Raw genomic sequence first — 25,474 nt, 5'->3', positions numbered from 1 at the left:
TTATTGAAGAAATGACAACATAGGGTTGGTAGTTTGGTTAAACATGTATCTAAGCATAGAATGGAGAATAAATGACTATAAAGGGGAGAGTGCAGTACATAATGGTTGCTTGCATTACCAATATAGATACAGATCCAGGATCAAAAAACAGGGAGGATGTGGAAAGAATATGCAAAGGAGAGTAAGCTTGCTGATTACCTTATATTTGTGGGAATAAAAGATAGTGCCTCAGGTCAGATGATGGGAGAGGGAGAAGGAAGGATGAAGAAATGACTGTGTAATTTTAGTATTGCTCATAGTAGGACCAAATAAAAGGGAGGAGGAACAAGCACTATATAAAGGTAGCCATTAGAATAAAGATGTAACTCTTCCTAAAAAGAGAGATCAAATGAAATAGATTACACAGTGAAAGGGTTTTTTGTATAACAGACTTGTATATAGGAAAAATGGGGATTCCCAGGTGGTGTCAGTGGTGAAGAACCTGCCTGCCAGTGCAAGAGGCCCCTGGATCAGGAAGCTCCCCGAGAAGAGGGCATGGCCACCCACTCCAGTATCCATGCCTAGAGAATCCCACGGACTGAGTAGTCTGGCAGTCTACACTCCGTGGGGTCACAAAGAGCTGGACACGACTAAAGTGACGTAGCACTCACCCATGCATATAAGTAAAACAGGAAAACATGACAGAACGGGGGCTAAAGATATCACATCAATAAATATAAAGTTTCACACTGGCTACAAAATACAAAAACATGACAAAACTGAGCTGAAAGGTATTTGATCAAGTCAATAAATAGGAAGTTTCACACTGGGTACAAAGTTCAACACTATTTATAAAACACAGATTCAGAGAGATAAAAGAATAGGAAGATTTATCCTTTTTGGCAGATTCTTTACCATCTGAGCCACCAGGGATGCAGAGTGAGATTCAGAAAGATAAAAGAATAAAAAGATTTATCAGGCAAATGCAAAAAAGGCAGGACTTGCAATTCTGAAACCTGATAAGGTAGATTTATAGGAGGATGGCATAGATAAGGGGTCATATTTTAAAACAAAAAATTTTATACCATGTTAAAAAGTCTAGGCTTTTTAAAGTAATACTAATAAATAGGACCCTCTGAAGGATAAACTACAGATGTGCAAGAATCAGACGTGCCCTAGGTATGAGTCATTATAGTTCAGTTTGTTTCTGTTACTTGTGTTTGCAAATAATTTCATTTTATATACTTCTATATATCTTATAAACCTCATAATACCATAGTGTTATTAACTTTAACCAGAAAAATGATTAAAAGTTTGAAATTAAAGTTTAAAAAAAAACAAAAAAATCAGGCGTATACTTTAAAGATGGACTAGACTGAGGTGCCATGGGAGGCAGGGGATGCAGTTAGAACGGGGCAAGGGGACGAACACTGCTTGAGCATCTATTTCAGATCAAGTGGTTTGCAATTATACTCAAACTTTAATTCTAATAGCTATATGAAGCGAGCCTTATGACTTCATATTTTATACATGGAGATTCTGAAACCTTAGAAGTTTAAGTAATCTGCCCAAGTGAACCAACTAGTATAACGCTAGAATCAAGACTTTGAAGTCAGTTTTACTTAGTTCTTTGCAACTACATAATGGATGTGAGAGCTGGACTGTGAAGAAAGCTGAGCACCGAAGGATTGATGCTTTTGAACTGTGGTGTTGGAGAAGACTCTTGAGAGTCCCTTGGACTGCAAGGAGATCCAACCAGTCCATTCTGAAGGAGATCAGTCCTGGGATTTCTTTGGAAGGAATGATGCTAAAGCTGAAACTCCAGTACTTTGGCCACCTCATGTGAAGAGTTGACTGAAAAGACTCTGATGCTGGGAGGGATTGGGGGCAGGAGGAGAAGGGGACGACAGAGGATGAGATGGCTGGATGGCATCACTGACTCAATGGATGTTGAGTCTGAATGAACTCCGGGAGTTGGTGATGGACAGGGAGGCCTGGCATGCTGCGATTCATGGGGTCACAAAAGTCGGACACGACTGAGCAACTGAACTGAATGGCAAATTTTTGTTGTTGTTGTTTAAAGTCTAAGCAAGAAAGAGGGAGAGTCTATGATAGTGCAGAGAGATAGGTATTTCAGAAGCAGAATTAGGAAGGCTTGGTGATGAACTCGACATTGTGTAAGATTAAATAACAAGATAAAGATATAAAGAATTCCAGAGACAGTGTAAAAGCTAGTATCCACAAGGAGATACAAATACACTGAGAAGTAAAACACATCAGAATGTCCTTAGGCCCTTTTGTTTACTGCTTTTCTTCTTCTCCAGACCTACACTAATTAAACCAAGTTTACATGATTTATTATGTGCTTAAAAAAACAAAGCCAAAAACACAATTACAACAACAATCAGCCCCTATGGAAACTATTAAAACTGGAATGGATACACCAATATCTAGGTAAAAATTCAAAGGCGGCAGGCACTACACGCTTCCTCCTGTTTTCCTTTGGGGAAAGGGCAGATTTTAAAATCAGTAGTATCCTAATAATTAATATGAAATGTTTCTTCTCAGTATACAAGCATGGAGAGCAAAAAAGTCTTAACTGCATAGGTTTTAGAAACTGATTTACAGGGGAAAAAAATCTAGTTAGCAACATGTACATTTATATCAATAAATTCTTAACGTCTAATGAATTTTTTGTAAGTCACAATATAGAATCTGCTTGTTTTTCTATTTTTAAAAACCAAACCCTTGAAAGTCGTCTGAAAAATTTTCTCTTTATCTAATTTTTGTTTCATTCCAGTGCCCCAACTTAATCTTCACAATTTCATATGAGATTCTCTAGAGAATTATTTCTAGGTATTTGATTAAATAAAGATATCTTGGCCACATTTCTTTGATTCTATCTTATACTTACATGGAATGGTTCTCAAGTATAGATTATCTCTGATCACTTGCTGCAGTTTATGGTCAATTGATCCTTTCTGAAACTGAAGACTCAGGTAATGTCGCAAATCTTTATTAATGACTTTGCCTACAACAACAACAAAAAAAAACACAAGACAAAATAAGTAATTGTTAGGTCTCCAGTTAAATATCAATGCTAGTTAATGATTACCCTTAAACCATTTAGCCATAAATAGGATAAAAGAAATCAGAGTATTTTACTCAAAATAACATAACTATACCAAACTATTATAGGTACTATACTTAAAATACACACCTATAATACACAATGTGGGCATAATTTTACATGGTAAGAGAGGGAGGAGGTATAGGTCAGAGAGTATGACAAATATCCAAGGTAATTCCATTCAATCCCATGACTTTAAGCACAATCCATAAACAGGTAAGTTTCAAATTCTTATCACGTCTCTATCCCTGACCTAACTCCACCAGACTCCAAATGCATCAAACTCCTTCATCTATAGTGCAGATAAATAAGTACCTCAAATTTCAGACGACCAAAACATAACTCTTAATTCTATCCTCTCCCATTACATTCTCTCCTCTAATTTTAGAAAATCACCTCTTCTGTCTTAGAAAATTACCACAATCCTGCTGAAGCTGAAGCTGAAGCTCCAATACTTTGGCCACCTCATGCAAACAGCTGATTAACTGGAAAAGACTCTGATGCTGGGAAAGATTGAAGGCAGAAGGAGGAGAAGGCGACAGAGGGTGAGATGGCTGGATGGCATCACTGATTCAATGGACATGAACTGGGGCAAACTCTGGGAGATGGTGAGGGACAGGGAAGCCTGGCGTGCTGCAGTCCACTGAACAACAAGAACAACAATCCAATAGAACAAGCCCCAAACCTAGAAGTCAGCCTCAATTTCTTCTTTTTACTTCTATCCCTCAATGCAATTAATTAGCCGTGTTTGTCAGTTCTCCCTTCAGCACATATCCCGTAACTGCCTACTTCTCTCTATTTCCATTGCTACCACCCTAAGCTAATCCACCATGATTTCTCACCTGGAATTCTGCAAAAGCCTTCTAATCCATTCCCCTGTACCCATTTTTGGTTCCTCCTGCTTCCACCATTCCCAAAGAAGCCAGAATGAGATTTTAAAATGTAAGTGAGATAATCGCTACTCTGTTTAGAGCCACCTAATGACTTCTTGCTACTCTTGGAATATAATTCAAACTTCTAAACAGGGCCTAGCAAGCCCTACATGTTCCAGCTCTGATGATCTCGAACCCAAACTCATCCACCCTTGCCCCTCTCAAACTATGTTCCGCCCACAAGTCCATCTTTCTCATCTCTGATAGGCCAAATGGGTCCTATTCAGAACCTTCTGCCTGTCACTAGATGCAACAGGCATTCTCTGTCCATCTGTCTGACTCCTAGATACCACGTAAATGAGTAAGAATGAAAGGTTTCTTCCTTATTTGTGGGGAAAATGGGAGATTAAAAAGAATAATATTAGGAGTATCAAAGAAATATTAGCAGAAAAATAGGGAGCTGCAGAAATCTGGTAGCAGTGAATTTGTAATAATGGTTGAACTTAAAATGATTACCAAAGCAATACAAACACTTTTCATTAGATACAATTTCAGTAACTCAAAAAGAGCAACGCTAAAACAAAACAGATTATGTTACTGAATAAGAAATGACTGGTTGATTAAAATATACACTTTCCTTCAAACAATATAGTCATGGCCAAATTAGATAATTCAAAAGGTTACTACAGATCGGTTCATTCTTTCAACTGTTATTTCATAACATAGCATTTCTAATTCTCTCTTTTCTCACATAAATAAATACACATAACCTGTATGAGTGAGTACTAAAATAAGCAGAAAATCGGAGTGCTTCTAAAGTTTGGAGATAACATTCATGTTCTAAACTAATAAACACAAACCAAAAAGTCCCTGTTTCGCATTGTTAAAAATAGATACCGAGGAAGGGGGAAACCTTGCGATCAAAGAAGAAAACCTGAAGGATGTTTACAAGGATAACACTGAACAATCTGTGCTCTGAGGCTGCCTCTGTCAGGACACTTAGTGGCCCCACCAACCAAAGTCCAATTCAGATGGGTTCATATTATTTTATTTTTTAAATTATAGTACTTACTCATTGCTGGGTAGAAGAAAAACCCAATTCATAATCAGTACTCTACAGTCACATTGCTTATTGAACAAAACCATACCCAGTTACGAGTTTATTAGGTATTTTGAAAACTAGGTAAAAAGTGTTTTGATCACATTGTAATAATCATTATACAAAAGCTTTGGTGGATTGTTACATAAGTGCTTGAAAGTGTTTAGTGATGTTTGTGGAGGTTTGGCTAGGGTTTTGACTAGACAGAGAATGAATCAGTTTTTTCAACCTAAAATAAATTATATAGACTTCAAAACCTGCTATCCAACATATTTTCAAAAATAGATTTAATCTAGATAAAGGATAATGCCTGTGTTATTAAAGAAGCCAATCTGAGTAAACATTTTTTAAATTCAAGGTTTAAAAAAGTTTTTGAAGCTTTCCTATAAAATATGGCATGACTCAGAGACAAAACTATAAAATGCTAAAAACTCACATTGAGTTTTAATCTACCAATCTATAAAAACAACAGCCATTGAATTAGATGTAATTAAAGACAAAACCATAATAAAAATTATCAATCACAAATTACAGCATGAGGGGCTCTCAACAGGGGAAATGAATTAAATTCCTGTTTCAAGGACCCACAAAATCTTAAGACTGAGAGGATCTGTAAAGCAGAAAGAGTTAAAGAATGACAGCTAGATTTATCAGAGTAAGAACTGCTTCCTAATCTTCACCCTCAACCTCTACGGGGACTCTGGACGCAACACTGGGTTGAACAGTTGCAAAGAAAAGGGTGAAGTACAATTTCATAAATGGGATATTTTGTTTAAAGTATGAAAACTATTCAAAGATGTCATCACATTTCTCTGATGTTGGGAAAAAATATTACAAACATCAATAAAATGTCAATGATAAAAGATTAACAAATTATATAGACTGGCATTCTTTAAAATTAATAATAATTAATAATAAAATATACTGGATATAGTAGTCATTGTGAATGGCCTTATTTCAAGAAACCAAAAAAACTTTTGTTAAGAGGATGGAATATTACGCTTCCCTCTTTGATGTAGTTCCAGGAAATTTGTTTTGTTTTGTTTTTTTAAAGTACAAATATCCTAAATAAGCAGGTGACTATGGAATTACCACAAGGCTAACAGAAACATTAGCTCACAGAGACAATGGAGAGATTATCTATATTACTAAATTGTATATGAACTTCTGCCTTTTGTTTTAAGAAAGTTTCACAGAAACTTGACATTTCAAGAGTATGAAAAACATCTATTTGGGATTAATGCAGTTAAACAAATGAGAAAAAAAGACTGTTCATAACTGCATTTTTACTCAGCCTTTGCTTCAAAGTGCTAAGACTATTCTTTGACTTTTAAGTGACTTATAAGTCAAATTGATTTATGAAACTTAAAAAACAGATCTATAAATCTTACAAATACAGCTTAAGAGAGGAAAAGTCTATAACTGAACTCTCAATCACATGAATAAATCCATTATCGAAAGAACTCATGACTCAAATTCATACTTTCTGAATGTATGCCATTTAATATTCACCACCATTACTCTTTAGGGGGCTTCCCTGATGGCTCAGTTGGTAAAGAATCTGCCTGCAACGCAGGAGACCCCGGTTCAATTCCTGGGTCGGGAAGATCCGCTGGAGAAGGGATAGGCTACTCACTCCAGTATTCTTGGGCTTCTTCCCTTGTGGCTCAGCTGGTTAAGAATATGCTCACAATGCGAGAGATCTGGGTTTGATCCCTGGGTTGGGAAGATCACCTGGAGAAGAGAAAGGCTACCCACTCCAGTATTTTGGCCTGGAGAATTCCATGGACTGTATTAGTCCACGGGGTCACAAAGAGTCCAGACATGACTGAGTGACTTTCATTTTCACTTTCTTCACTCTTTAAGGAATCAGTGTATAGAGTCATTGGTTATTATTTAGGTAAACACTGTGGCATGCTGGCATAGGCCATGCAAGCAATTCAATTGCCAACATCTTACTGTCTTTTCCATAAAGACTGTCTAGGAGACTTTGTCAATCACTTGCCAAAGTCAAGATATGAAAAGTCTTTACTACTGTCTAATCCAGTAGTAATTATACAATTGAAAAGAAGAAAGAAATGAGGTCAGTTTGGCAGGTCTATTTCTTATATATTTGAGTTGATTCATGGAGATCATCCCATTCTTCTCTAAACACTTCCAATATTTTATTAATTTTATTGTTTACAATCTCTTCAAATGTTGTTGGAGCTTAAAGTCAGGGAAGTAGACTTGCATTTTCACAATCTACGCCTTTTTGGAAACTGGAACATTTGTCTCGCTTCCGTCTGTTGGTACTTCCCACATTCATGGTTTCATAAAGAATACTGACAATAACCCTGAGATCACATCTGAGAGTCCCTTTAACTCCTGGGAGGGCAACTCAACTATGTCTTGAAAATTTAGTTTCATTTAAAGTGAATGATATGTTCATGATCTCTTCATCTTGCTAAAATTTAGTTTTCCTCACTTGAAGTTGTTTATCTTTTATTGTTGGAAAAGTAATTCTTCAAGTTCAAGACTACAGACACAAAGTAGAATGACATAGAACTGATTTCTGCCTATAAAGAACTACCAATAACCTCTTCTCACAGTAAGCCTATCTGTTCCTTCTCATTGCTCTTGCTCCAAACACAAAATTAAAAGCTCTTTGAGCTCTCCAAAGTATCTAAACTCCTTTTGAGCTTTGGCAATTCAGGAAATTCTTCAATGTTTCTTGGTCTACTTAGCACTCTACAAATGTGATTATGTGTTCCATCTAATTATTAATCATATACATCTTTTTAAAATCTTGAGCTGCTCAGAACATTCTTTGTACCTATAAGAATTCATCACATAACTTATCTTTTAGAAATTGCGAGTCTTAGAATCACACCTATAGATGCCATAAACTTAAAAAAAAAAAATCTGTTTTCCTCAGAGGCAAAGTATGGGCATAACCATGTCCCACTCTTCTTTACTATGATGACTGTAAGATAGCCTGGTGAAATTCTCCAAACAGTTCAATCCAACTAGCTCAATACAAATGATGTTACTCAGTAGTCATTTCCCATTAGACCCAGATTTAAGAGCAAAGCATTTCATTGCTTCCTCTACCTCCTAAGCTCTATGAAATCAATGAAAAAGACACATATGAGCTTAATTCCAAACTGGATCCTTGGTTAAAGTCAGGCATTTTCTAAGACAAAATGAGCCAAACTGCAGTCCACTTGTTTGTGAAACTGTAATCTTCTCTAGACAATCAATATCTATACATTTCATAGTAAAACACCTTCTATAGCACAAGTTATTAAAAAATATCTTATGCAGTTATTAAACATAGAAGTTTGTCAGCTATCTTAAGGGCAAAGCCGTGGTTTTACAGATTTAATCCCAGGATCAAGCACATAGAATGTGTGAGTCAGCTTAATTTTATATTTTTTATTGTTTATTTCACGCTCTCCACCATCAAATACATGAAATTTTAGAATACTCAACTAATAGAGTATTCAATAGTCTATACAAAACTTTATTTCAAACTGTGCTTCTTAAATAATGAAGTTAACTTTATTTGGACTCTCAAAATGCTAAAGTAAATTCTTCACTGATACAGCAAGCTCCATGTCTTTAAAAGTAAGCTTTAATGATAGTTTTTAATGCCAATTCCTCAAATTATTTTCTTTGTTAATGTGTTTAAATGTGTTCATAAAATGGTATCTAGCTATCCTGAAATACAAAATGAGGCTAAATTCTAAAAAGTCTACTGTCTTCTAGTTCCACCAGGGATAGCAAGTCTAGAGGTGGGGGAAAAAAACCCAAATCCTTTTTCTGTTTTTTCTGAATGGAAGATGTAAGAATGAAAAGAAAATGAGAAATAGGGAACAATGATGACTAGGACTGTTATTTTATAATGATAATTATTATATTGTACATACATGCTTCCCTCTCCCCTGGTGGCTCAGCTGATAAAGAATCCACCTGCAATGCAGGAGACCTGGGTTCCATCCCTGGGCTGGGAAGACCCCCTGGAGAAGGGAACGGCTATCCACTTCAGTATTCTGGCCTGGAGAATCCCATGGACTGTAGAGACCATGGGTCACAAAGAACTGGATATGACTGAGCAACTTGCACTTTCACATAGATGCTATACGTTTTCACTTAGGCCTCATGAAAATTTTAAGGTAATATTATTATTATTACTACTATTTTATAGGTAGGGAGCTGAGGTATATAGAGAAGTGACTTGGCCAAGGTTGTATCACTAGAAGTAGCCGAGCTGGGATCTGAACCCAGTTAATCTGGCTCTAGAATCTGAACAATAAGCACTGTGCTAGAATACCTCTCTCCCTCCCTTTTTTCCATTCATCCACCTACCTACCTATCTTTTGCTGAATTTTTTCTCTTGTATAAAGATATAAGAATACAAGCTTAGAAGACGGTCTTTCATAAGAGCTCACTTTTCCTAAAACAGACACATTTATTGTGCTAAAAAAAAAAAGAAAAAAGATTTACTGAGCCCTGAGATTTTCTGAAGCTCTTAGGGGTAAGGCAGTGAACGAGAGTGCACCCAAAGGAACTGAAAGTCTCACAGGGATGATGAACACTGAGAAAGAAATTTCAGAGAGAGCATTATGGCTGAGCCACTGTGGGAATCTAGAGCCTAGATCCTAAGTCTAGGGAATCTCCAAAGATGTCACTGAGGAATTGCACTGGGGCTGAAAACCCGAAGGATAAATAGGAGACGACTAAATTTAAAAAAAGGAGGGGGGTGAGTGAGTGGTACATGTGAAGGCATTTACTTGAGGTGGGAAAGAACACAGTGCTGACAGGAACTGAGAGAAATCCAGTATAGCTGGTTCTTAGAAAGTGAGGAAGAGCTCACACAAGCTGAGACAAGAGTTCCAAGGGCCAGCGGGTTGAACAGAACCTTGTAACAGTAACTTAAAAGAACTTCAACTAACTCAGGTATGACACCTAGGCCCTTCATAATTGCTATAAGCCAACAACTTGCAGATATATTCTTACTGGCCACATCTACATTTCATACTTGTGTCCAAATGCCACCTTGTTATTTCTATTATCTGTGAGAGCATATTCACAATTATAAACTTGGGTGATCCTTACCAATATAACTGTTTACGTATGCCACTCTCATTACAGGCAAGTGGAACCTAATGCATTTTTAAAATAATTTGTATAACTAAATTCTTGCTCTGTCCCAAATTTGAAAAGCACTAGATCTGGAGAACCTCTCCTGAGCCACTTCAGTGTTCCGGCCCGTTTTCAGTACCCTTCTGAGTTACAGTATGAAAAAACACAGACTGACGAGATCAAGCACTGTTGCTGTCTTCTGCAGAACCTGCTTCTACCTCAGTAGTTAGGAAAAGTCTCCCACTCACAGAGGGCACATTCTTTTCTTCCTCAGTCTTTTAAGATACTATTGACATATATGTAAGTTTAAGGTATACATGTGGCCATCTGATGCGTGCATATGGGCACTAAGTCGCTTCAGTCATGTCTGACTCGTTTCAACCCTATGGGCTGTAGCCCACCAGGCTCTTCTGTCCACGGGATTCTCCAGGTGAGAATACTGGAGTGGGTTGCCGTGACCTCCTCCAGGGGATCTTTCCAACCGAGGGATAGAACCCACGTCTCTTACATCTTCTGCACTGGCAGGCAGGTTCTTTACCGCTAGCACCACCTGGGAAACCCGATGCATGTATGTATTGCTAGACAATTACCATAACAAGGTTAGTCTGCAACCCCGCTTTTTCACATACTTACCATTTAATGAGTGTACAGTGATAATATTTAAGGTAACAACTGTGACACATGTAATCTGGTATTACAGTCATCACGCTGTACATTAAAACCCCAGAACTTAGCGACCTTGCTGCTGCTGCTGCTAAGTCACTTCAGTCGTGTCCAACTCTGTGTGACCCCACAGACGGCAGCCCACCAGACTCCCCCGTCCCTGGGATTCTCCAGGCAAGAACACTGCAGTGGGGTGCCATATCCTTCCCCAATGCATGAAATTGAAAAGTGAAGTGAAGTCGCTCAGTCGTGTCCAACTCTTCGTGACCCCATGGACTGCAGCCTACCAGGCTCCTCTGTCCATGGGATTTTCCAGGCAAGAGTACTAGAGTGGGGTGCCATCACCTTCTCTACTCTTTGGTTTAGGTAGTCTATATATCTGAAAATTCCCTGAACTACACCAAACTAAATATACTCATCCCTAGTTCCTCCGTCCATGGGGATTCTCCAGGCAAGAATATTGGAGTGGGCTGCCATGCCCTCCTCCAGGGGATCTTCCCAACTGGGATAGAATCCAGGTCTCCTGCATTGCAGGTGGATACTTTACCACCTGAGCCACCAGGGAAGCCCAAAAGTCAAACACCATTTACTAGTTGTAGAATTCAACATTATACAGCATTGAAACTGCTTCATTATATTCACATTATGTATAAATAAAACCCATTATAATGCTGTATACTTTTCTGAAAAAAAAAAACAAACAAACATTTTTTTCAGTGTTTTTGCTTAAATTTTTTGCTTAAGTAAAACAAGTATTTCTGTGTAGAATGTATTTCCAAATAACAATCATTTCTCTAAAAAAATTCTGATGCATGGCCAGGGACCTGAGTTATAAATAAAAAGTTGGTGGCCCAGAGGAAAATGCTATTGTGTCTATATTTCTCTTACCTCTGAGGCATCATGTCCCACCCTTCTAACCTCCACACCCAGCTTTTTCCCCTACTGGTTTCAGTTTTGTATCTACTCCACCTGGAGCCCCACAGCACTGTGCACATATAAATATGGTTAGAGCAAAAGGCCTGCGCGTTGACCATCTGTTCACCTACTCTTTGAAGCCAACACCCAGACAGACCCCTGAGGTCCACATTAAGGAGCTCTTGTTTTCCCCTCTCCTCCCTGCTGGTTCTTGCTACAAACAGTGGGGTACATGTTGGCCTCCCTCGCTGGATCTTAAGCTTGTGTGAAGCTTCGTTCATTTATGTATCTGTCCTCCAAGACACTCAGCACAGCACTGAGTAAACATTCTTTAAACACTCCAAAATGATACTTTTTGAAAGTTAAACCTTTTATTTTGTATTGGAGTATGGCCGATTAACAATGCTGTGATAGTTTCAGGTGGACAGCTGAGGGACTCAGCCATACATATATATACATGTATCCATTCTCCCCTAAACTCCCCTCCCATCCAGGCTGCCACATAACATTGAGCAGAGTTCCCTGTACTATATAGTAGGACCTTGTTGGTTATCCAACCAAAAAGACACTTGATAATGTGATTACTATACTGATAAGTGTTTTAAGTGGAATTCACCCGAGAAAAACATTTTTACTGTAATCTTCACAAAAATCCTTTCATTAAGCAGCACTATTAAAAGTAATGTCTTGATTATAACAATGTGGTCAAATGCTCATAAGGTATTTTAAGTGAAAAAAGCAGGGCACAAAACAGAATATTCAGTGTGACCCCCAAAATTGTATGTATCTGAGAATATGCAATTTTTTAAAATGTAAGGGTCATACATAAACTCATACTTATTAAACAGTTAGCAACACTTAAATATTTTTGCAGATATATTTATTGGGTGATCTTTTTTATCTTCATGGTTCTGAATTTTTAAATTTTCTACAATGAAAATCTACTACTACAATGAGAAAAACTTTTAAAAACTAGAAACCATACTTTCAAAATCTGTGACCTTCCAAGGTCATTTGTGGAAAAAGAAGCCTGACCTAGTGGAGCAGTATGACAAAAAAATTGAAAAGTTCTATGTAAAAGCTGACACTACTTGTGTAGGTTTTCCTTTAGTTCTTTATTGTTAATAAGTATTGACAGTATTTTCTCCATAGTAAGGTTAAATTCCAACCATTTATTTTTAACTAAAATGCTCAACTGATAAGGTATTGAATACTAAAATCTCTATTTGAAAAATAAAATGAAAACCAAATTCTAGAAAAAACACAACAAAATTACCAAATTTTCCCTTTAAAAGTCATGTATCAGGAAGACACAGTAAGGCGAACCTTTCTAGCAGAAAGGAGTAGAAAAAATAAGAAATTATCAAAAGAGGGTCTTTTTCTTTCCAAAGCTTTCATTTGATGGGATCATGTAGATTTAGCACTTAAAGAAAAACAGTATTTCTCAAGTGCTATCCTGAGGCTATTCACAATTTTTTTCTTCGTGGCACTCACATCAGGAATCATTAGCAAACCTGTCATAATGCCAGATAACCAGTGCCTGGATGGCACACCAATATCTGAATCATAGTATTAATGCTTCATCCTTTTGACAAGACGGTACAAAGCCATCTATTGTGCCCTGTCATTTCCCTGAAAACAGAATAACTGGGTTCAGTGGTCTTTGTAAATCAAAGTTAGATGCTTCAGCAGAATGTCCAGGACTTGAGGTAGAAGATTTGTTACTGATGTTTCATTATAACAGCTAACAAAAAGACAGCTGAAAAGGAATACAGATGTGCTTGATTAGAAGTCTAATTGGGAAAAAGAAAATGACTATTAGAGAACTCAGATTGTATTTCAAGATGCATCATTATGTTAACAATCTCAACCTCCAGGTTCGGGCAGTAGACTGATAGAATTAACCACTATTAAAGAAGGAATTTAATAGCTTCTATTTGTCTGACAGCCTTTAAAAAGATAGATTTATACTAACCCTTAGAAATTTTCTAAAGTAGATAATTTAAAGGTCCTAAAAATTATATTAAACATCAAATGTGATCTGAATCTCTGGAGTCAACATTCATTACAAAATAATCTATTTCTCATTTTCATTTCTAATCTCTATGTTTAAATCAGGAACATACTTAAAAGGACTTTTTAAGTCATCCTTTCAAAAAACGTCAGAATTTCAATTTTCGAAATAAATGACCATTTCTATGCATATCCCCTTCCCCAAATTCCTCCACTCCCTCCAACTCACTTCAACTATAAGGCTGAAAGATGAGGACCTTTCAGAAAACGTCAACATAAATGATACTGTCAGAAGATCTCCAGTCTCCCATTTCCCTTTTAAAGGGTCTCTAAAAAAAAAATCCTAAAGGAAATCAGTCCTGAATATTCGTTGGAAGGACTTATGTTGAAGCTGAAACTCCTATACTTTGGTCACCTGATGTGAACAGCTGACTCACTGGAAAAGACCCTGATGCTGGGAAAGATTGAAGGCAGGAGGAGAAGGGGACGACAGAGGATGAGATGGTTGGATGGCATCACCAACTCAATGGACATGAGTCTGAGTAAGCTCCGGGAGTTGGTGACGGACAGGGAAGCCTGGTGCACTGCAGTCCATGGGGTTGCAAAGAGTCAGATACGACTGAGTGACTGAACTGAACAAACAAAAGAACACCAAAAAAAGGGCAGGGTAGGGTGGGGAGGTGAAGGAGGAAGGATGGGAAGGGAGGAAGTAAGGGAAGGAGGGAATTCGTACCCCTAAACTAAACCAACAACAAGAAAAGAATCTGTTTCAAAAGGCAATGGGAATTTCTATAAATTCCAATATCATTATTGAATACTATGAAACTACACAGTAAAAACCACAATTATTATTGAATTAATATAGTATTAAATGGCCTGATCAGATTGATAGTCCTGAATTTAGGTCTAAGAACTGAGAGGGAGTTGTCTAGGCAATATGACAACATAAATCATTTTTATAAAAGGCTCTCTAATACAGAACAAAACAAAGAAAAATAATAAAAAAACAGAAGAAAAAAATTACTCTCTGTCCACTGAAATATCAACTCCAAAGACTATAAAACATTTTGGATCACACTGAAAAAATGCCAAAAGCTGACACATAACACCCTAGCTTTTAAACTCAGCACATTTTGCAGACTCTTTTAAGTACAAAATGTTGATACATTGAATGTATATATTTATCTACAAAATAAAGGGTGTATGAACTGCTGTTCCCAATCCCTAGAAGCAGGAGATACAAGCATTCAGAGAGAAATAGAAACAAAACTCCCAAAACATAGCTGTCCTTGGCATTAACTCCCTAACCCCAGGATATCAGAATTACTAAGTATTAATAGAGGGTAAATGCTTCTACATCAAGCTGGAGAGTTCACATGCTAAGGGAACAGTAAGGGTTATCCAGGTAAACAGGAACAATAGTCAATAAAAAGCATTAACAGACTGACATCATGAAAAGGTAACTTCTCTGTGTATAGAATAAACAGAGGAGGGAGCCAAGAATAGCTATGAGGCATGCAGTTAAAATCTGAGGGCCACTGTCCAGGTCAGTATTCGTAGTGGAAAAGTAGATGGATTTGAGATTCACTGTACAGGCCCATGGGGTCACGAAGACCAGTGTTCTTGCCTGGAGAATCCCAGGGATGGGGGAGCCTGGTGGACTGCTGTCTATGGGGTCACACAGAGTCGGACACAACTGAAGCGACTTAGCAGCAGCAGCAGCAGTACATGCCCATATATATGTAAAATTTTCAATACCAAACACTATCCTTCTAGAAGAGGTTGTCATCTGATATTTGAGCCTTACAAAGTCTCAGATTACAGAGTGATCTATGTTATCTTATTTTGAAAAATACAAGGTACTGTCTGAAGAAAACATGTTAGCCTGAACTAACAAAACAGTTCAAGAGATAATTTAACACAATTGCTGGGGGTTAGGGGCAGCGGGTAGCGGGGAGCAAATAACGTGAGAAGATTCAGTATTTTTTCTTGGGAGATTACTTCACAACTGCCTGTGACAATGTCACTGTTAAACAATCTTTCAATGACCAGGTTTTACTCATTTGTTTTAAAGGTAGTAAGTGTCCACAGTTTTTCTGGTCGTGCCACACAGCTTGTAGGATCTTAGTTTCCCCACCAGGGATTGAACCTGTGCCTTTGACAGTGAAAGTGTAGAGACTTAACCACTGGACCACCAGGGAATTCCCTGGTGATTACTTTTTGAAAAAAGCAATTCAGTCCGTACTTAGGTTATGAGATCATGAACATACGCCAACATTTTTCTTGAATTGTACTTGTGGCTGGGACAGCATTATATACGGATTTAAAAACTACAATGTCTCAAGCAACTTAGATGGAAGAGAGGAGGAAGTGAACTAGGAAATTGTTAGGTGACTTATTCCAGTGCTGACAAAATACTAAAGATGTAAGTTGAAGAGTTTGAACAAAATTTTTACATGAAATAGTGGGAAAACAGTATTTCTAAATTTCATTTTAAATATATGTTAATTAAATTTTAGAGGTAGAAATCTGATTATATCCCTAAAAGCTTACATTCACACTGCCTAATCAAAACAGTATGTGTTTTTTTAAGTGTCTTTTTAAAAAACTGTGGGACAGCATAAACTTAACTACAGGACCTTCCCCTATCTGGATATTCATGATATTATAAATAGAATCTATTTGCCTTAGCAATATATTTGATAGGAAGATTCAGGGGAAAAAGAGACAACAGTAAAGATCACACCAGACTTCTAACTTGAAAAACCAGGAAATTTAAGTTCCATTTAAAGAAAAGAAATAGAAAGGGGAAGAAACAGATTTTGAGAGTTGAGGCAGGAAATCAGTATAATAACATCTCATGTTATTTGAGGTGGCAGTGAGACAGATACCATATGAAAATATTAATGGATCTGAATTTAGAGCTGTAAATTGGGAGTCTTTAACTCACAATAAAAATCTGGCCTTGGTAGAGATGTGGAGTGATATAAGTTGGAACAACTTTTCTGGAAGGCATTATGGCAATATCCATTAACATATACTTGCATGTCTTCTGACAGAAGAGTTCTACTGAAGTTATAGTCACACAAAAATGTACAAAAAAATCAAAACATGAAAGATGGATGTTTATCACAGCATTATTTATAAGGAATTTAAATGTCCAACTACAACTGGTGAGTAAATTATAAATGATAAAATACATCTTCAATTACTGAGGTATGTTTTAACATGTTGTTGAATAAAAAAAAAGGGTTTCCCTGGTGGCTTAGTTGGTAAAGAATCCGCCTGCTATGCAGGAGACCCAGGTTCAATCTCTGGGTAGGAAAGATCCCCTAGAGAAGGAAATGGCAACCCACTCCAGTATTCTTGCCTGGAAAATCAAGACGGAGATACAGAAAGGAACTTTCAGTGCAAGATTTCATTTATGAAATTGGTACACTTTTCCTATATGTATTTATGCAAGAATATATTCTAAATATGCTCATCTCTGAGTGACAAGATGTTGAAGAATTTTACCCTCAACTTGGTAATATTCTATATTGTTTGAGAGATTTAAGACGACAACAACAGCATGCCATATTTTTAGCAATCTATAAAGCATTTTTCTCTTTTTCTCATTAAGATTTGGAGCAAAATATAACCTTGGAGGTAAAATAAAAACCGGAAAAGAACACTTAGCTTTCAAATTTCAGGGATGCCTAACTAGGAACACATAGTCAGAACTGGACCACTACCCCAGGCTTGAAACCAAACAATTAGGCTAGAGAAGTCAGTCCTGCTTGACCTAAGCCTGTAATTTGATTACTGAAATCAGTAGTGACTCTGTGTTTAACAAGTCACTCCCAAAACTAGTTCCTAAACCCTGATCCAGGGATTAAGTACTATAATGTGAGTTTGGACAAGTTACTGTAAGACAAAATTAAAAGACATTTGCTCCTTGAAAGAAAAGCTATGACAAACTTAGACAACGTATTAAAAAGCAGAGACATAACTTTGCCAACAAATGTCCATCTAGTCAAAGCTACAGTTTTTCAAGTAGTCATGTATAGATGTGAGAGCTGGACCATAAAGAAGGCTGAGCACAAAGAATTTATATCTTCAAATTGTAGAGCTGGAGAAGACTCTTGAGAGTCCCCTGGACTGCAAGGAGATCAAACCAGTTAATCCCAAAGGAAATCAACCTTGAATATTCATTGGAAGGACTGATGCTGAAGCTGAAGCTCCAATATTTTGGCCACCTGATACAAAGAGCCGACTCACTGGAAAAGACCCTGATGCTGGAAAAGATTGAAGGCGGAAGAAGATGGGGGCGGCAGAGGATGAGATGGTTAGATAACATCACTGACTCAATGGACATGAGTTTGAGCAAACTCTGGGAGATACTGAAGGACAAGGAGGCCTGATGAGCTGCAGTTTGTGGGGTCGCAAAGAGTCAGACGCGACTGAACAACTGTAAGGCCACATCTTCAGGATTAGTAAATTATGTACATGAAAACACTGACTGAAGAAAAACAATTTTTGATAGCATGACTCCACTGAAAATATTTTCCCATAAAAAAGAAAAAAAGAATAGAAAGATTATATGATAGAGCTCAGCCTCTCCCTTAAAGTAAACAAAACCAAAAGACAGGAGGGTAATAAAACAAAATGCCAGGCACTATGCTAGTGTTGAAGCTATAAACATCGTAATATAGTACCTGCCCTGGTGTTGGGGTGTCACAGACAAGTATAAACAACTACTAAAACCAGTGAAAAAGCATGTACAAGGTACGTGAGAGCATGTAGCTAAAAAGAAAATAAATAACTATGTTTAGTGGGGAAACCCAGTTAATCTAGGCTGGAAGTATGGATGGAGAGGACAGGATTGGGACTATCATGGGCATTTCAGGTAAGGGGAAGAGCACAGTGGCAGGGTGGTGGTGGATTATAAGACTAGAGAGATGCAGGAGCTCAGGTAACAGAAGGCTTTACTTATGTCACTAAAGGGTTAGAACATAACTCTGTAGTGAAGAAGTTACTAAGATTTTCATTACCAGGGGAATGACACAGCTGAGCTTCCCTGGCAGCTCAGCTGGTAAGGAATTTGTCTGCAATGCAGGAGACCCCAGTTCGATTTCTGGGTCAGGAAGATACACTGGAGAAGGGATAGGCAACCACTCCAGTATTCTTGGGCTTCCCTGGTGGCTCAGCTGGTAAAGAACTTGCCTGCAATGTGGGAGACATGGGTTTGATTCCTGAGTTGGAAAGATCCCCTGGAGAAGAGAACGGCTACGCACTCCAGTATTCTGGCCTGGAGAATTCCATGGACTCTATATTTCATGGGGTTGCAAAGAGTGGGACACGACTGAGCAACTTTCACTTAACACAGCCAGACTTGCGTTTCAGACGGATAACTCTGGCAACACTGTGGACTATGAGACAAGGAGAACAACTGGAGGGCACCAAGACCAGCGCAGAATAAATGTAACCACAAACCCATTAATACTGGCACTCGAGCAGGATTAGAAGAATCAATGCAGAAAGTGGGGTTGGTGAAATAGGCAACTCAAGAAGCATAAGCTGAAAATAAGAATTTAACCAAAGAAGTGAATGCTCACAGATTTGCAGAGTGCTCTAATTTAAACTTAAATGACAGGAATCCTTGAAGGAAAAAGGAGAATGAAATAAATAATAAATAGTGCAGCTGAAGGAAAGTGAAAATTTTTAAAGGAGAGAAGTTAGAAATTGAAAGGTTTACCATGTCTCAAAAAGAAGAAAAAGAAAGAAAAACAACAGCAACATAAAAATACAAATTTAAATTCCTTAGGTATTTCCTTAAGTTTCCCAAAAGAAGACCAGATATTATTTTAGGAGTCAAAATCAAGAGAGTTTAAGACGATAACTCCACGGTAAAAAAACCATGATATAATACCCATGTTCCATCTGCTTAGCAACCAAAAGTCTTTCAGACTTGTGGTGGCAGTGGCGGTTTAAAAAAATTTTTTTTAAGTGGTTTTTTTTTTTTTTCCATTTAACTACCTTTTCTTCAGCAAGCAATGAATGATCCAGAGCTCTATGACTGAAGCTAAAAAAAAGTACTGTACTTTAAAGCTGCTATATGCAAATACTGTATAATACTGTTACTGTGATAAAAATAAACAGATGACACACAAGAAAGAAACGATATACAGGCAAGGTAACAAGACCAACAGATACGGGAAGCAGGCACCATCCAAGCTACCCTGTTTTTCATGGTGGAAAGTCAGAAACGAATGCTTCACAGAGAAATATAAATTAATCACAATTAGGTTGGAAAACTTTCTGGTAAGTTCAAGACTAACATCAATTCTTAGAAGCTCCTCAAAAACATACACCTTCATATATTATATGATTATATCGCCTACTCACATTATGAGGCACTTCTAAAATACACAGAATTAAACTCTCAAGAAATAACATGATTCATTTGTACCTTAACCTCAGTAAACTTCACATAATTATTTATTAAATTTTAAAAATAAAATTCAAAACCACAGAGCACTTTTGCTGCTATTGAAGAAAACTATTCTATTTAAAAGAAGGACTAGTAGATGACAAAAAGTACCACTAAAAAGTATTCTTAGTTATCAAGGGTTTTTGAAGAGTCAGATGTAAGGATTTTAGACAAGACCCTAAAAAAATAAGATGAATTGGCAAAAAATTAAATATTTGCTAGTGATAAGATCATGGGTTACTATGCCTCGGCTTAAATTTTTTCTTAAATGTTGTGACTATTTTTACAACTCAAAAGAAAACAAAACTAGAAAACTCCCATTGGAGAAGGAAATGGCAACCCACTCCAGTGTTCTTGCCTGGAGAATCCCAGGGACGGCGGAGCCTGATGGGCTGCCATCAATAAGGTTGCACAGTCAGACACGACTGAGGCGACTTAGCAGCAGCAGCAGCAAACTCCCAACACAAAACATAGGTATATTTTATTCATAACTACAAAGACAAAGATATACACATTAATACTGATGAAAGGGAATTTGAAGACATGGAAATAAAGCTTAATGTTCATTTATGTTTCTGAGCAGCTATGTACACTTATAATACAAAAATTTTATGAAAAACTGACATATAAAACGATTCACAGTTGACTCTACAAAAATGAAATACATAATTTTTCTTACAAAGTACGAAAATCTTTAAGCAGTAAGGCTACATTTATGTGATAATAATTTTAATCAAATTACCTAGTCAATTAACTGAAAAACCAATTTAACTGATTTCATTTGTTAAATTAATGATTGCTAATTGTCTGAGTTATAATTATGTGTCTGTCATTGAACAATAAAAACTCTTACTTTATAGCAGAGGTTTAAAAAAAAAATTCTATAAGAACAGAATTGTATCTTCAAAGAAATTTTATGAGGAATTTAAATGTACAAAAACAGATAAGACTGCTGAGTCCAGTTTGAAAAACATTGCTTCACCAGTCATAGGTTTACCAGGTGACTATGTAGGAGGATATTTTAGTACCTCAATATAGCTGCAATACTCATCAGTCACCTTAAAGGGGGAAACAGAGGTTTCTGTTAATAGCATGTTATGTATTATAAGGCTTCCCCAAAGCATAGTCAGTTTAGTCAGTGATAGTGCCCTGCTTTCTCCTTTTTTTCTTCCAACACACATTTGTTAAAATGTACTTAATTTTTTATATAATGAAAAGAGAGGATGAAAAACCACTAGAAAAGAAAAAGGCAAAAATTAATGACTAGACAGTTCAAAGAAACGCAATGACCTGTAAACACAGAAAACAGATACTCAATTTCACTCATGATAACTCCAACTTCACTAATATGATAAATACTAATCAAAACATGAAATTAAAATACGCTTACTCCTTGGAAGAAAAGTCATGACCAACCTAGATAGCATATTCAAAAGCAGAGACATTACTTTGCCAATTAAGGTGGTCTAGTCAAGGCTATGGTTTTTCCTGTGGTCATGTATGGATGTGAGAGTTGGACTGTGAAGAAAGCTGAGCGCCAAAGAATTGATGCTTTTGCACTGTGGTGTTGGAGAAGAATCTTGAGAGTCCCTTGGACTGCAAGGAGATCCAACCAGTCCATCTTAAAGGAGATCAATCCTGGGATTTCTTTGGAATGAATGATGCTAAAGCTGAAACTCCAGTACTTTGGACACCTCATGCGAAGAGTTGACTCATTGGAAAAGACTTTGATGCTAGGAGGGATTGGGGGCAGGAGGAGAAGGGGACGACCGAGGATGAGATGGCTGGATGGCCTCGCTGACTCGATGGATGTGAGTCTGAGTGAACTCCGGGAGCTGGTGATGGACAGGGAGGCCTGGTGTGCTGTGATTCATGGGGTCGCAAAGAGTCGGACACGACTGAGTGACACGACTGAACTGAACTGAACTGAACTGAATCGAAACAACACAGATACCACTTCTCACCCATCAACCAATAAAATAAATCAACACCGTTGGTGAGGTTGTGAAGAAAAAGCACTAGTATAAAGTGTTGATGGGTGCAGAGCATACCAAGAGGGAGTGATGGAAACAGACCATGTCCGTTGCCCAGAATAAGGAGGTACACTGTCCACAGAGAATTTATAAACTAAAACTTGATCTACTCCTTATCATCATGTGATGACAATTTTTCTGAATGTCAACAATAAAACGCTCTCTGAAAAAATTTTTTAGTTTTTCCAAATTTTAAATAATTGTTGTGGTTATTGTTGAGCTTTAATAACATATATGTAAGTTTCAAATTCAATACTTTTATTACTTATTTTTCAAACAATGAACTACACATGACGTTAATTTGAAGAACTCCCAGTTGGGCCTCTGATATACATGGATTCAGTTCTACACATTCATTTCAGAAGTTAAATCTGTAATGTTCTGAAATGGTCCAAATTCCATTTGAGCAGTTTGTCTCTAGCCCCCGTGTTATATTACCTGCTCCTGCATTTAAACAATAGATTCCAAATAAACAATACAGCTGTAAGCTATTTCTCTTTTCTAGGTTATCTTTTTCCCTGGTGGGAGGTTTTAGATGAGTTAATCAGACACAAAAATACTTGCAGACAGCCGGAACTAGCCTTGAACAATGACTAGTAATGCACAAAGCTTTAAAAACAGTTATTCAAGGAAGAGTGCATGGAAATGGTGGTTAAGGTCATTAACTATACAACAATAAAACATAGGAAATGGACACTTAGAAAAAAGAATCAAATTTTGAAGGATGCTAGGAGCTATCTATTGTCACCCTGCTTATTTAACTTATATGCAGAGTACATCATGAGAATCGCTGGGCTGGAAGAAGCACAAGCTGGAATCAACATTGCCGGGAGAAACATCAATAACCTCAGATACGCAGATGACACCACCCTTATGGCAGAAAGTGAAGAGGAACTAAAAAGCCTCTTGATCAAAGTGAGAGAGGAGAGTGAAAAAGTTGGCTTAAAGCTCAACATTCAGAAAACTAAGATCATGGCATCCGGTCCCATCACTTCACGGGAAATAGATGGGGAAACAGGGAGTCCATAATTCATGAGTCCATAATAACACTCTAAAAAGAGAGAAGAAAAGCATAAAATCAGCAGAGGAGACTACAGCACCACACTTCCCGTTCTCAAAACTTCTCATTAAAAGTAAACAAGCATTTATTCTGCCTTTTCGGGACGGAACTGCTGTTCATCCCCAGTGCAAGAGGAAAAGGTCTTTAAGAATGCCAGCTAACAGATGTAGAAGGGATGATAGAATTATCAATGAAATAATTACCTTCCAGATTACTTCCTAATTGCAAAGGGGAAAGTTATATTATTACACAGAAAAGATCAAACTTAGTATTGTTAACAGTGTGATGATCTGACACCCTCCTGAGGTAACACAGTATGAAATATATATCACCTATGACATATCCTTGCCCCAAACTTTCATCTAATTACAGCAAGCCTTTAAACTGAGTTTCCTGTTTACAGGAATCACAACGGATAGAGGAACAAGATAAATGATGCTCTGAGGAAACAATCAGACAAATACAGAGTTTAGAACACTCTGGTTTCTTAAAAAGTAAATGTTCCTCCTCCCCGCCCCCCCCAAAAAAAAGCTCTCAAATAAAAGAGACTAAAGAGGCATAACACCCAAAGGCAGCACATGAACCTTGACTGGATTCTTTTAAGGAAGGAAAAAAAAAGCATCTATAAAACATTAAGATAATCAGCAAATGTCAATATGGCCTGAATAGTAAGTGATACTAACAAATTATTGTTAATTTTCTTGCATGTGATAATGGTATTGAAAGGTATAATAGGAAATACATGCTAAATATCTTAGGAATGAAGTATTATAAAGTTTGTAATTTACTTTGAAATGATTTGACTAAACACACATACTCAAAGGTGAGCATGGAAGTAAGGTAATGGTATCATTACCGAGGTATTCACTGGCCAATTCCTTTTAAGTTTTTTGTAGGTTTGAAAATTTTCATAACCAGAAATTGAAAAAAAAGAGAATTCTTGTCAACACAGTATTAATGAATCCAAGCAATATGTACTTTAATAGGACACATTATTCATAAAAAGACATAAGAACTCATTCTATGTTCTCTGCCATTCTGCCAATCAGGAAACAATCTTATATCTTTTACAGAAGCAAAACAGCAGTCAGAAACACCTTCCCTACCTTAGTAAATTGACTTCTTTACAGTTCTAGATTTTCTCAACAGAGGAAGAATTTGCTTCTATCTGACTGCCACTTCATCTCAGCTCAAAGTCCTCTGAAGGCCAAGTTAATGTAAATGGAGTTGTACTGAATGCTGAGAGCCTTCTAAACCCTCCACTTGGCACCCAGTATTACACCCTGGCTTATGGCCTACATCATACACTCCTAAAGACAGCACAGCCGCTTAGGCCCTCCCTCCCTTCCTTGCATGCTCTTCACTGGTCTCATCTACTCTTACAACTTCTGTAATGACCACCTGCTGCTGCTGTTGCTCACCTAGATTCTCACAATTCCCCAAAGGATATCCGAACTCATACCTTTCTCCCTACTTCCATACTTTTCTGCCTACTGAATGTTTTCAGCAGGGTGTTCCCAAAGTTCCTCAGAAACAGCAAGCCTAAATGAGAAGTCGTCATCCCTCCTCCCCTATAAAAAAAAATCTACCATAATTTGTCTCAGAAGCCAAATTAGAAACCTAGGCATCAATCCTGGTTCTTCTCACACCTCAATGAGATATCAAATTAATAATAATATTGCTAAAAAATTGCAATGATAATTATTACAGAACCTAACAGCTACATAGTACTAACCATGTATTTGGCACAGTTCTACACTCTGTACATAAATTAATTAATTTAATTCTCACACAATACTATGAGATAAGTATTGTGTTTCTTCTCATTTTACAATGAGTAAATGAGATTCAGAGAATTTTTGCAATTTGCCAAACTTTACAAAGATACGCGGAGAAAAGTTATAACCAACCTAGATAGCATATTGAAAAGCAGAGACATTACTTTGCCAACAAAGGTCCATTTAGTCAAGGCTATGGTTTTTCCAGTGGTCATGTGCGAGAGTTGGTCTGTGAAGAAAGCTGAAAGCCAAAGAATTGATGCTTTTGAACTGTGGTGTTGGAGAAGACTCTTGAGAGTCCCTTGGACTGCAAGGAGATCCAACCAGTCCATT

The 25,474-nt window shown here is 37.3% G+C and overlaps 1 protein-coding gene across 2 annotated transcripts in view; it reads right to left on the bottom strand.

The window, feature by feature from the left end:
- MAGI3 (membrane associated guanylate kinase, WW and PDZ domain containing 3) overlaps positions 1-25,474 on the bottom strand; it is a 241,871-nt gene that overhangs the window by 110,612 nt on the left and 105,785 nt on the right. For both annotated transcript variants that reach the window (XM_069600979.1, XM_069600968.1), the window contains exon 2: positions 2,894-3,010. In XM_069600979.1, the coding sequence (XP_069457080.1) occupies positions 2,894-3,010 (117 nt within the window). The remainder of the gene's footprint in view (positions 1-2,893; positions 3,011-25,474) is intronic.

Source organism: Ovis canadensis, chromosome 1 (genome assembly GCF_042477335.2).
Source record: "Ovis canadensis isolate MfBH-ARS-UI-01 breed Bighorn chromosome 1, ARS-UI_OviCan_v2, whole genome shotgun sequence".
In the NCBI taxonomy this organism is placed as follows: domain Eukaryota; kingdom Metazoa; phylum Chordata; class Mammalia; order Artiodactyla; family Bovidae; genus Ovis; species Ovis canadensis.
The sequence above is the reverse complement of the archived record's forward strand: the minus strand, read 5'-3'. Positions and strand labels throughout refer to the sequence as shown.